The sequence below is a fragment of the Dipodomys ordii genome, unplaced genomic scaffold (assembly GCF_000151885.1).
Source record: "Dipodomys ordii isolate 6190 unplaced genomic scaffold, Dord_2.0 Scaffold42, whole genome shotgun sequence".
Lineage (NCBI taxonomy): Eukaryota > Metazoa > Chordata > Mammalia > Rodentia > Heteromyidae > Dipodomys > Dipodomys ordii.
Window position 1 is genome coordinate 1,600,677 of NW_012267258.1, and position 13,184 is coordinate 1,613,860.

At 40.0% G+C, this 13,184-nt stretch overlaps 1 protein-coding gene across 1 annotated transcript in view; it reads right to left on the bottom strand.

The window, feature by feature from the left end:
• Dip2b (DIP2 disco-interacting protein 2 homolog B (Drosophila)) overlaps positions 1-13,184 on the bottom strand; it is a 130,413-nt gene that overhangs the window by 103,762 nt on the left and 13,467 nt on the right. Inside the window, exon 3 of the mRNA XM_013018690.1 lies at positions 526-654. Within this exon, the coding sequence (XP_012874144.1) occupies positions 526-654 (129 nt within the window). The remainder of the gene's footprint in view (positions 1-525; positions 655-13,184) is intronic.

Below are 13,184 nucleotides of genomic sequence, written 5' to 3' on the forward strand. Positions count from 1 at the left end.
GAGGAGGAAAGAAGAAAAAGAGAGAAAGAGAGAAAGAGAGAGAGAAAGAGAGAAGAAGAAGAAGAAGAAGAGGAAGAAGAAGAGCTATACAGTCAACAAACATTGAATGTAGTAGTATCTCACACGTAGTAGGTACTAAATAAATGATTGATGAGATGGGCATGGTGGCTCATGCTTATAATCCTAGCTACTCAGGAGGCTGAGATCTGAGGATCGCAGTTCAAAGCCAGTCCTAGCAGGAAAGTCCGTGAGACTCTTATCTCCAATAAAGCACTCAGAAAACTGAAGTGGTGCTGTGGTTCAAGTTATAGAGCCTTGAACTGAAAAGCTGCGGGACAGCACCCAGGCCCAGAGTTCAAGCTCCATGCCCAACAATAAACAACAACAACAACAACTGATGAGTAAATTAATATAAACATTTTGGTGCCACCGAGAAGAAAACCCACATTGGTCATTTATATAACTCTCAAGTATACAAAATTCATACCAGTCAGTAATTATGGTAATTCTGCAATTCCTTCTCACCTGATCTGTATCGCTCATCCCTGGCTCCTCCAGATCGAGTTCGATGGTACTTAGAAGGAGCAGAAGTTTGAGTTGCAGGTGGACCAGGTGTCTGGTTTCTATGTTCTTTCTGTACTGTTGAGTCAGTTTCTGAAAAAAGATGTTTGGAAAATGGTTATCAAATCACAGCTATCACTCTGAGACCATCAAATATTCTTATGACATTCTGAGGTATTTACTATTATCCTATATGTAATAAAAGATTAGTTGTAATATATACATATACATATGATGCAAAGACAGACTAAAAATACCTTATAAGTATTAACAGACTAATAGAAAATATAATAAATGTGAAAGAATGGCTTCTAAAAATAGTTGCAATATTTTAAGGGGGAGGGTATTTTGTTTTTTGTTTTTTAAGTTTTTTCCCCTCCTTTTTATAGTGCTTTATCAAATCTAGAGCCCTACACATGTTCTAGCACTGAACTACAGCCCCAGCTCTATGTTGTTTTTTTTTATTTTTTAATTTTTTGGGGGGTCTGGTCGTGGGGCCTGAACTCTGGGTCTGGGCGCTGTCCCTCAGCTCTTCAGCTCAAGGCTAGCACTCTACCACTTCCGGCTTTTTTCTTTTTGCTTATGTGGTGCTGAGGAATCGAACCCAAGGCTTCATGCATGCAAGGCAAGTGCTCTACCACTGAGCCACCTTCCCGACCCTCTATTTTTTTTATTGTCGTCGGTTGTGGGGCTTGAACTCTGGGCTTGGGCGCTGTCCCTCACTCTTCAGCTCAAGGCAAGTGCTCTACCACTTGAGCCACAGCGCCATTTCCAGTTTTCTAGTGGTTTATTGGAGATAAGAGTCTTATGGACTTTCCTGCCTGGGCTGGCTTTGAACCGTCATCCTCAGATCTCAGCCTCCTGAGTAACTATGATTATAGGCATGAGCCACCGGTGCCAGCCTCTATGTTATTTTTTTATATATTGTTGTTGTTAAAGCAGCAAAGAGGAGAATATTTGGGGATATTCTGCATGAATGTGCTTTTGTGGATATGGAAATACTTACAGCTCCTAAGCCTTTCATCATAAAATGTATTAACTGATGGTATATATGTGCACACCGGAGGGAAACTAGGAGGACACAGAACTAGAGGGAATCAGGGAAAAACATACAACAGTGGAACCCATCAGCTGCACTGGACATTGATCAAAATGAAATAAGCAACTCAATGACAGTGATGGGAGGGAGGGAACGAGTGGGAAAGAGGGAACAGCTGACACTAAGGAAAAGGAAAGAAATGTATATATCACCTGATGTGGAAGAAATAACTGTATTGTCAAAGCTCATAGAACTCATAAACTTTATAGACTACAATAGACAATTTGCCCCATGAAAGTTAGAATGTGTTTGTGACTTTAACTAAACATCCCTATCCCAAATACTGTGAAATTTGTGTATGTAATCACTTAATCACAATAAAGAATTTGCACAAAAAAAATGTATTAACTGAGAAGAACATGCTTCAGACACTGAGGTTTTTAAAAAAATGTTTCTAAGGCTGTATATTGAAGTGTGTATGTGTGTGTGTGTGTGGTTCTGGGTGCTGTCCCTGAGCTTTTTTTTGTCAGTTGTGGGGGGGCTTCAACTCTGGGCTTGGACACTGTCCCTGCACTCTTCAGCTCAAGGTGAGCACTCTACCCCTTGACCCACAGCACCACTTCTGGTTTTCTAGTGGTTTATTGCAGGTTATAGTCTCACGGACGGACTTTCCTGCCCGGGTTGGCTTTGAGCCATGATCCTAAGATCTCAGCCTCCTGAGTAGCTAGGATTACAGACATGAGCCACCTGGGGCCCAGCTTGTCCCTGAACTTTTTTGCTCAAGCTACCACTCTACCACTTGAGTCACAGCTCCATTTCTGGCATTTTTGGTGCTTAATTAGAGTTAGGATTCTCATTGAGCATCAGTAGCTCACACTTTTAATCCTAGCTACTCAGGAGGCTAAGATCCGAGGATCATGGTTCAAAGCCAGCCCAGGCAGGAAAGTCTTGTTTGTGAGACTCTTATCTGTAATAAACCACTCAGAAAACTGGAAGTGGCACTGTGGCTCAAGTGGTAGAACACTAGGCTTGAGCTGAAGAGCTGAGGGACAGTGCCCAGACCCCAGAGTTGAAGCCCCATGACCGACCAAAAAAAAAAAAAATAAAAAAGATTCTCATGGACCTGCCTGGACTGACTTCAAATCACAATCCTTGGATCTCATCCTCTTGTATTGCTAGACTGTTAGTATTAGAGACATGAGCCACTAGTGCCTGGCTGTAGACTAAATTTTTAAAAGATCAGTATATATTCATGGTTGAGGGCGGAAATTTCTGACACACACACACACACACACACACACACACACAGGATCAAACTCATTTTCATCTGTTTCCCTCATCTCCCCTCCCATTTCTTAAAACAATTTCAACAGATTTCATTGTTTTATTTTCATACATGCATACATGACATTTTCACACTCATTCACCCTCTCTCTTGGTCCTCCAGCATAAACTGAATTTTAAAATCAATTGATATTCCATTTCACAGAAGAGCTATGCTGAATTTTTAGTATTTTCCACATGTTATTTTTTTGTCTTGATGGGGGTCCACAGACTATAGCCCAATGAGCCTAATGTAGTCCATTGTCTGCTTTTTATTGTTTTTTTTGGAGACAGGGTGCTACTGTGACTCAAGCTAACAGTGTTCTCTACTAAATTCTGGGATTACAGGCATGCCCCACCATGTCCAACTCCATTGTTTTTATAAACACATTTATTGGGCTACTTTCACATTGTAAAGACAGCACTGAGTAGCTAAGATAGAGATCTGTATGGTCTTTAATATCTAAGAAAACACCTGGCCCTTTATGTATTCCTCACAATAAATCTATGAAATTAGAACTACTGGTTTTCTCTCTTTACAGAAAAGGAACAGAGATAGATATAGACTTAAAATCACAGGCCAGACCAGGCACTTGTATCTCACACCTATAACCCTAGCTGCTCAGGAGGCTGTGATCTGAGGATAGTGGTTCAAAGCAGAAAAATCTATGAGACTCTTACCTCCAATTAACCACCAGAAAACTGAAAATGGAGCTGTGGCTCAAAGTGGTAGAGTGCTAACCTTGAGGGAAAGAGCTCAGGGACAGTCCCCAGTGCCTGAGTTTAAGCCCCACTACTGGAAAAAAAAAATTATAGAGCCAGCATACAAACCCAAGGTATATTTCTACTAGTTTGCAGCCAAAGAGGGTAAGAAAAAGGCTAAAAGAAAGCTGACTCTAAGCCAGGCGCCAGTGGCTAATGCCTGTAATCCTAGCTACTCAGGAGGCTAAGATCTGAGGACCACAGTTCAAAGCCAACCTGGACAGGAAAATCTGTGAGACTCTTATCTCCAATTAACCGCCAGAAAACTGGAAATGGTGCTGTGGCTCAAGTGGTAGAGTGCTCACTTGAGCTGAAGAGCCGAGGGACAGCGCCTGGGCCCAGAGTTCAAGCCCCAAGACTAACAAAAGGAAAAGAAAAGCTGACTCAAAATAATTAGAATTAATAATTTGTTTAGGAACAGTTAAATACTTCAAGATTTGGAGTCAGCTGTTAACGAACAGTTAAAGGTGGAGGAAAAAGAACCTATAAACACCCAATCACCAGCCATCATGCAAAAGATATTGCCAAAAGCCATTCCAAAAAATGCTTTGGCCATTCATTCAGGAATCACTTATAATAGATTCTAACAACTTTAAATAGAGAACAAAAACTCATAGGGGGCTTTTTTATTTATATGGTTAGATAATGAATACAGGAAGGAAATCATATTCACATAGAAGATCTGCTTTGCTTGTAAACATGCAGAAAAAATGGTCTGAGGGAAAACACCAACTTTTAAAACACCAGCCCTTATGATTATTTTATTTTTGTCATAATGAAGCTACAACTAAATTACTTGCCACTGGTAGTTTACTAATAAAATAGGCAGAACAGACCAAATCATTCTACTAAGAAACATGCTTCCAAATTTGATAGTTAATTATCCAAAGGGTTAAAAAAAATGAAGATAAATTCTTACTTCAAAGAGGCTAAACACAGGATGTGTGTGTGTGTGTGTGTGTGTGTGTATACACTGTTCTCTCATCTCTTTTAGGTGGTGTTTCTCAATGCAATTAATTAGATTAGAAAAAATATAATGTGGGCTAAATAATAAAATTACAAAGAAATGATAGGTGATAGAGGAAACAAGAGTTGATGTATTTACTTAAGGAAGAATTGGAAAAACTGCACATTTTCACTCAGGATTAGCTATAGGTTATCACAGCTCTAACCCCAAGAAAATGTAACACAAACAAAGTCTTCTGATAGGAATGGAGAGTATAATGACATGGAGCCAAGCGCCCTACTGCACCAGTTCTAAAAACAAAGCCACATACCAGGTTGTTCATGGAGCAGCATTAATACACACTCTGCAGTTTTGATCTCAGTCCTCACAGGAATTAGCTGTCCAAGCAGACAGGGCTCTTTGAGGTCTTAAAATCATGACAAGCATTTCATTATAGTTTATCAGAAATGTTGTTTGCAGTTTCAGTAAGTGTATCCAGTGAGTATTCCTCAGTGACCAAAGAGGCACAAATTTCTGAGAGTCATACATCTGCTTCAAGTGTACAAGTTTGCAAAGAAGAAAACACTAAATTCCTAGGAATCAAATCACTTTAAACCTAACAGGAGAACTTAATGATAAAACCCTGTGGCTAATCTTTATAAACAATTATATAAATTTTATTTTCTAGATACTGAAGAGTTTGCTTGTCTGAGGTAAGGTCTCATTATCTAGCCTATTTGGTCTTGAACTTTTTTTGGGGGGGGGAGGCGGGGTTGGTTGTGGGGCTTGAACTCTGGGCCTGGGTGCTGTCCCTCAACTCTTCAGCTCAAGGCTAGCACTCTACCACTTGAGCCACAGCCCACTTCCAGTCCAGGTGTTTAATTGGAGATAAAGTCTCAAAGACTTTCCTGCCCTGAGCTGGCTTTGAACCATGATCCTCAGATCTCAGCCTCCTGAGCAGCCAGGATTACAGATGTGAGCCACCAGTGCCCAGCTGCTTTTGAACTTTTGATCCTCCAGCCTTCACCTCCTGGGTGCTGGGATTACATGTGTATACTACCACATTGACCTTAAGTTCTCCATTTTCTGATTGCAAAATTATATTTTCAAGCCTGGCACTGCCTCTAATCTTAGCTACTGAGGAGGCTAAGAGAATTGCAGCTCAAAGCCACAGGCAGGAAAGTCTATGACATTCTTATCTCCAATTAACTATCAAAATGCTAGAAATGGAGCTGTGTCTCATGGTAGAGCACCAGATTTGAGTGAAAAAAGCTCAAAGATAGAGCTCAGGCCCTGAGTTCAAGCTTCAGATGGCACCCCCCCCCAAAAAAAGAGATGTCCATTATAGAAATTCAAAGAAATGACAAAGTGTAAAGGAGAAAAATATTGGATTTTTCATAATTTGAAGGTCATGACCTATTCATTTAAAATATTCAGTTTTCCTTCCTAGACAAATATGATACCATGAGCAAGACTTACTAGTCTAAAATCAGTTACCTCCTTTTCTTCATTCCTTAAAGCAAATGGCAAGTTGATGTTTATTTTGAGGTGAAAGGTGAAAGACACTATGTTCTTTATTCTCACACCTTAGCTTACCTGTAAGAATAGAGCATGAAACCGTTGTACCTTAGGCTTTATCAAGGAAGAAGAGGGAAATGTCTGGGGCAATGGTAAGGTGAAGGGCATTATTCAGTATGCTGTGCAATCTCAGATAGCAGATGCTGCCAAAAGGCAAATCTTTCCTTGCCCAGGGGTTTTAAACTGCAACCAGATCTCAGAAATTACCTGGGTCGCTAAAATACAAATTCCCATGTTTTGAATAAAATATGGAACTAATTAAACGTATCTACACGTTGAGATAATATATGCCATTGAAGACAAAAACATGTAGACTATGAAGACACTTGGATATAAATGAAATAATGGTTAGGCAATGGAAAGAATACAACATTTCATATATAAAATATTACCATTCTATGTGGAAAAAACTCTGTGTATAAGCATAAGGATTAGAGGGGATATAAAGTCTCATAAGTATTTGAAATGATGTATTCAGATATTCCATAATTCTTTTTTTTCTTTTTTCCTTTTTTTTGTCGGTATTGGGGCCTGAACTCAGCCTGGACACTGTCCCTCAGCTCTTCAGCTCAAGGCTAGTGCTCTACCACTTGAGCTACAGCACCACTTCCGGCTTTTTCTGCTTATGTGGTGCTGAGGAATCGAACCCAGGACCTCATGCATGCAAGGCAAGCGCTCTACCACTGAGCCACCTTCCCAGCCCTTTATTTTCATTTGTTTTATTATGCTGACTCTGAAGCTTGAACTCAGGGATTGGGCACTATCCCTAGGCTTTTTTGCTCAAGGCTAGAGCTCTACCAGCTGAGCTACAGCTCTACTTCCAGGTGTTAATTGGAGATAAGAGTCTCATTTTCTCTTTGTGCAGGCTTCGAACTGTGATCCTCAGGTCTCAGCCTCCTGAGTCATATCATTATAGTTGTGAGCCCCGGCACCCAGCATTTGCTTTTTTTTGTTTTTGTTTTTTTTTATTTTTGTTGCTCAGCTTTCTTGTGCTATCACTTTAGGTGTGCCTCCAGTTGTAGCTTTTCCAAGCTCCCAAGTCTTCTTTATAAGTGCTAAATCCTAGTGTGATCTGTAACAAAAAGCCAAAGAAATAGATCCCATGCTAATCAGGAAGACACAACTGTGATGGTGTAAGCCTGGAGCTTCTTCGTCTTCAGTTAGCTAGCCAAGTATCCACTAGAGGTCACCATTATGTTTAAGTAATGATAGAAGGTTTACTTAATAGTAAAAAATTTTTAAACACAAATTTTAAATTTTCTGTAACACAAGTCCCTCCTTCTTAACAGTTAACATGTACATAATTTATTGTTTTTTGTAGAAAGAAATATCAAACTTTTATACGCTTATATTGAACTCAGTAAACAATGATAAAGAAGCAGATTTTTACTAGTTTCAAATTACACAAATTTTCCATTCAAGAAGACAGGAAAAAAGCCAAGTGAACTTATCTTTCAACTCAACCTACAATTTAACAGATATTCAGCAGGATGGGTTCTGAGAAACACAGAACAAAATACTTCCATTTTTAGGGATGAACCAGTCTTGGTGCTGGTGTCCAGAAAAAAATGTATGAAGCCAGTGGCCACTAATTCACCTAAAGCTTTTCTACTGTGGCATAGGCTGAGAAGGAAAATAACAAGGCTTTCTGAACTCACATAATGGAGAATTTGACTTGTCTTAGGTATCAAAGATGAGACACTGCAGGACCTGTGTGGGATAGAGAGGGAAAAACTACCTATACATTCAGCGAGGGAGTGTTTGTAGACACTCAGCGAGGGAACAAAGCCTTGCCAAGTCTAAGGATGACTGGTGGAGTTAACATAGAAAGAAAGAGGGTGAAACAAAAGTGAGGCTGGAATGTCAGGTCACTTGTCCAATACTGCCTACTGAGCCACCTGTAAAGTCACTTCAACAGGAAAGACCATGTAACAACAGTAATCACATTTCTGTGGCTCTTTCAACTTTCTTTCTTTCTTTTTTTGGGGGGGGAGGGGTCGGTCATGGGACTCTGGGCCTGGGCTCTGTCCCTCAGCTCTTCAGCTCAAGCACTCTACCATGTGAGCCATAGCTCCACTTCTGGTTTTCTGAGTGGTTTATTGGAGATAAGAGTCTCATGGACTTCCCTGCCCGGGCTGGCTTTGAACCATGATTCTCAGATCTCAGCCTCCTGAGTATCTAGGATTACAGGTGTGAGCCACCAGCGCCGGGCTTCTTTCAACTTTCTTAACACAATCTGACAGATGCTATTAGCAAGAAGGTGCCCAACACAGATTTCGTTTTCTCCAGTAAGAGTATGCCCTGAATCACAAGTAGCACCCTTGCTCATATTCCACCCCACCCAAGATGTGTGGGTGGGGGCACCTTGAGCCCCTTTCCCTGGGAGACTAAGGTACATGATTCACAGAGGACAGCCTTGGTAGGGAGGATGGGTGATTAACCTCATGCCTGGGGAAAAGGAGGAGGAATGAAAGTGCTGGCACCTGAAGGTCTCTGATACCTGGGGGTGGATTCTGAAAAGAAGGAAGTTAAGAGATCATGGTATGAGAAGAAGGAGTCTAAACAGATCCTGACCAAGAGCTTTCTAGGCTACTTGACATTACAAAAATGGGCAGTGTGGGAGTGCTCTGGGAATCTAAGAGGGGCCCCATGTGAGCCGAGCAAAATGGTATCCTCTCCTAAAGCAGTAGAGCAGACCAGGAAGTGAGGTTAGCAGTGTGTCAGGGTTACCTTCCCAGATGATCGGCAGGCCTGGTTTTAGTAGCACCCTGTGGGTGTGGAAGCTGGACTGACTACCTCTCAGGTCACAATACTTAAATCTCTTGGGGTATGTAGACAATTCAGGAGGAAAAAGAAGCCCCAAGAGGAAGGGACTGGACTTCCTTCTGCTAAGATATGGGAGGGGAAGATATAATTGCAATATGTGCTGCAGTTCATGGTGATCCTAATGCTACTCAGGCCAAACAAATGAAAAAACGGAACTGTGAATACAATGAAAAATTCCATGCTCTTTCCATTATGCTATAAGTTTCACTTGGGAAGGAACTTGTAAATCACAATGAGATACATAAAAGAGATTCCACTCTCCACACATAGAGGAACACTGCCTACTTAATAGCTTTTCAAATGTCATTCCTGATTTCAGTTAACTGGTTTTAAGTTCAGTTCCATTGAGTTTCTACAGTATTTTATTTAGAACTATCATACTGTGTTTACTCTATCTTTTATGATCCTCATTTGTCTTATCTCTCTTGCAGTAGAGTAACTTGAAGTTAGAAGCTAGTCTTAGACATCCTGTATGCCTGTAGTAATTAGCTTTCTTTTTTTTATACTGTAGACACCTAATATTTTGGCTTAAGTAATTAAGATCTTGTCTCCCCTTGCTTCTACCACTGATAGTAGGTGGTTAGAAAAAATAAATACTAATAGAAATATCAATTTAAAGGATATGATTAACTGTTAACCTACAAATCCTACTAATGTTATCTCTAAATTATATAAACTATGTAGAAAAACTTATGGCTCTCACTATTCTTGCACAAAACCAGTAAGAAAAACACTTTAAGCTGGGCACTGGTGGCTCACACCTGCAATCCTAGATACTCAGGAGGCTGAGATCTGAGGATCACAATTTGAAGCCAGCCCAGACAGGAAAGGCCACAAGACTCCTATCTCCATTTAACCACCAAAAAGCAGGAAGTGGAGTCTTAAGCACAAAATATCAGGGACAACATCCAGTCTCTGAGTTCAAATCCCAGGAATGGCACACCAAAAAAAAAAAAAAAGATTATAGGTTATTCCTTCTCTTTTAAAAAATATTTATTTACTTATTATTTCCTTGGCTTCAATAACCTAACAGTTACAAAAACTCAGAGGCAGGAATTAACGCAGAACTGTGGAGCAAGGGTATGCAGCAGCTGGCACCCCCAGAACACCTATATAGTACTAAGCTACTGTGGGAAAATGACAACCAGCAAAACGAACAGCAGTCAATCCAAGTTTGGCAGAAACCTTGTGGGTCATAAGAACTTCTTACCAAAACATACCAGAAAATGTCATCACATTCATAGGTATGTCTTATTCCTAAAAAGGCAGTGGCTACGGTCCAAGGAGAGAGAGAAAAAATAAAATTAAAACCTGGAAGTCATAGGCCAATAAAGAACATATAAAAGGTGAGATCCTGTTCTGAGCGAAGACAAACATAATGAAGTAAAAGATGGGAAAAGAAAATCAATGGATAAATATATATATATATATATATATATATATATATATATACACAATGATCAGAAATAATCTTAAATACAATGAGGAAGAATGGAATGTCTTCCCCAATGCCATCAAAAAACAGAAGCTGTTCTAAAGCAAAAAGATTTGGATCCAAGAGGAGACACAACTGTAGAACTTCTAGGGCAATTTTAAAGAGCAGAGGAGACAAACTGCAGGAGGCAGGGTACTCCTTAGAGTCAGACTGGGGCCTCCCCATCTCAGCACTTCAATTCCATTGTTCAGCTTGCTGGTGAACAGCCAGAAATAATCTACTGAGATCTGGGAGAGCTTCTAAATTGATACAAATTACTTTTGTGCAAATCTTAAAACAATTCTCATAGAAATGTTAAGAAATTCTGATTGGACACTTTTATGTATATGATCCTCACAGTGCCGAGAATGATAATGAAGGCCCATAGCAGTACAAAACAGGAAGAAAGGGGATGCTGGAAGCTAGCTCTAAAAAAATAATAGTTGGGCACGTGTAATCCTTGCTACTCAGGAGGCTGAGATATGAGGATCAAGGTTCAAAGCCAGCCCATGAAGACAAATCTAAGAGACTCTTATCTACTTACACAACAAAAAGCCAGGGTTAGAGATCTGGTTCAAGTGGTATAGCACCAGCCTTGAACAAAAACAAAAGCAAAGGAGAGTGCAAGGCACTGATTTCAAGCCCCAGTACCAGAACACACACATACACAGACACAGACACAGACACACACACACACACACACACACACACACACACAACAATTACTAATCCCAGTACCAGAACACACACACACACACACACAACATAGAGTAAATAATGTTTACATAATTACAGTGACAACTACAAGCTTATGTAATAATAAAAACATACAATATATTAAGCAGAATAGGTGCTGGGAGATGTGAAGGAAGTAGCAAAGGGGAAAGGAAATATGTCTTATAACTGTGATGGGAGGTAGGAGATGTGAAAAAGACACCAATCTTTTTTAGAAAGAGACAGCTAAATAATACCTCAAATAGAATAAAATCAAGAAATAGTAAAAAAAAATATTACCTTTATACAATTATTGGAAGATTTTGTTCAGATGTTATAGGTAAGCAAAGGAGAATCAGGGACTGCTCATTTTTGTTGTTGTGTTAGTCCTATTTAAAAAGAGGTGCATTAAGCTGGGCAAATGTGCCTCATGGCTAGCATCCTTACTAATCAGGAAACTTGAGATTTGAGGATTGTGGTAGAAAGCTAGCCCAGACAGATAAACCTGAGAGACTCTTATCTCCAATTAACCAGCAAAAAGCTGAAAGTGGAGGTGTGGTTCAAGTGATAAGAGCACCAGCCTTGAGCAGAAAAGTTAAGCAAGAGAGAAAGGCTCTGAGTTCAAGTCCCAGCATTAACACCAAAATAGATAAATGAAATAAAGTACAATAGATGCATTAATTTTATGCAATATTAAAAGTTTCTGGGCATGTAAGTCAATTAGAGTGCTATTCAACATACCGAAGGCCCTAGGTTTAAACTCCAATAGCACAATGAATGAATGAATGACAAGTGAATGAGTGAGTACTTAAAAAAATAAGCAAGCCATGTATGGTGGCATATGCCTATAATTTGAACACTATGGAGACTAGAGCAGAAAAATGGTATGCTTGAGACCAGCATAGGCCCCACAGTAAGTTCCAGTCCAGTATGGGATACATATGTAAGACCTTGACTAAGCTGGGCACCAGTGGCTCACACCTGTAACCTTAGCTACTCAGGAGGCTGAGATCTGAGGATTGAGGTTTGAAGCCAGCCCAGGTAGGAAAGTCTGAGACTCATCTCCAATAAACTACTCAGAAAAAGCTAGAAGTGCTGCTGTGGCTGAAGTGATAGAGCACTCATGTTGAGCACAAAAGCTCAGGAATAGCATCTAGGCCCTGAGTTCAAGCCCCAGGAACAGCAAATTAAAAGAAAAAGAAGACTTTGACTACATAACACACACACACACACACACACACACACACACACACACGAAACTGAAATTAAAAGGAGAAATAGAATCTCAGATGGGAAATAATATGTTCTGATTCAGTGTTTTGCATTTTAGTAGATGTAAATGAAAAAAATTATTAAGAGAGGAGACAAGCTGCCAGGCGAATCTAGGAGAAAAGATCAGTTTGGGGTTTGTAGATTAACTGCTTCTTTTCTTACCTAACATTTTTACCTTGACAAAGAAAATACTGGAATGCTCTTTCAGTCTGTTCTGTAAATATTTGTAGAACAACATCTTGATGTAAGGCACTTATGCTAGAAACTGGGGACAGCTGAAATAAAATAATTTAAGAAAACACTCCTGGGAAGAGTCAGGTAGGTAAGTGAGACACACAAATAGAAAATAATCTATGGGACAGCCAGAGGGAACTTTTTAGAAATGCCACTCAGGCAATGGAATGAGGGACAACCTCAGCTTCTGTCATGGAACAAATCCCTACCCAGAGTGATGGGGCAATCAGTAGAGACTCGCCAACGTCTTGTAGGACTTAACCAGTGCTGTCTCCTTGGAAAATAGACCGTTTTCAGTAAATACGTGTTGTCCTTCTGTCTGTAACTCCAGTGCTTTTAAAAAAAATTATTTTGCTTAGTATGTCCCTCCCCCACAGTATAACCCCTGCTTTCACTATATTTGATGTCAGTATAACTTGAGGAGGAGATGGGGAAAAACCAGTTGTTTAAGGATA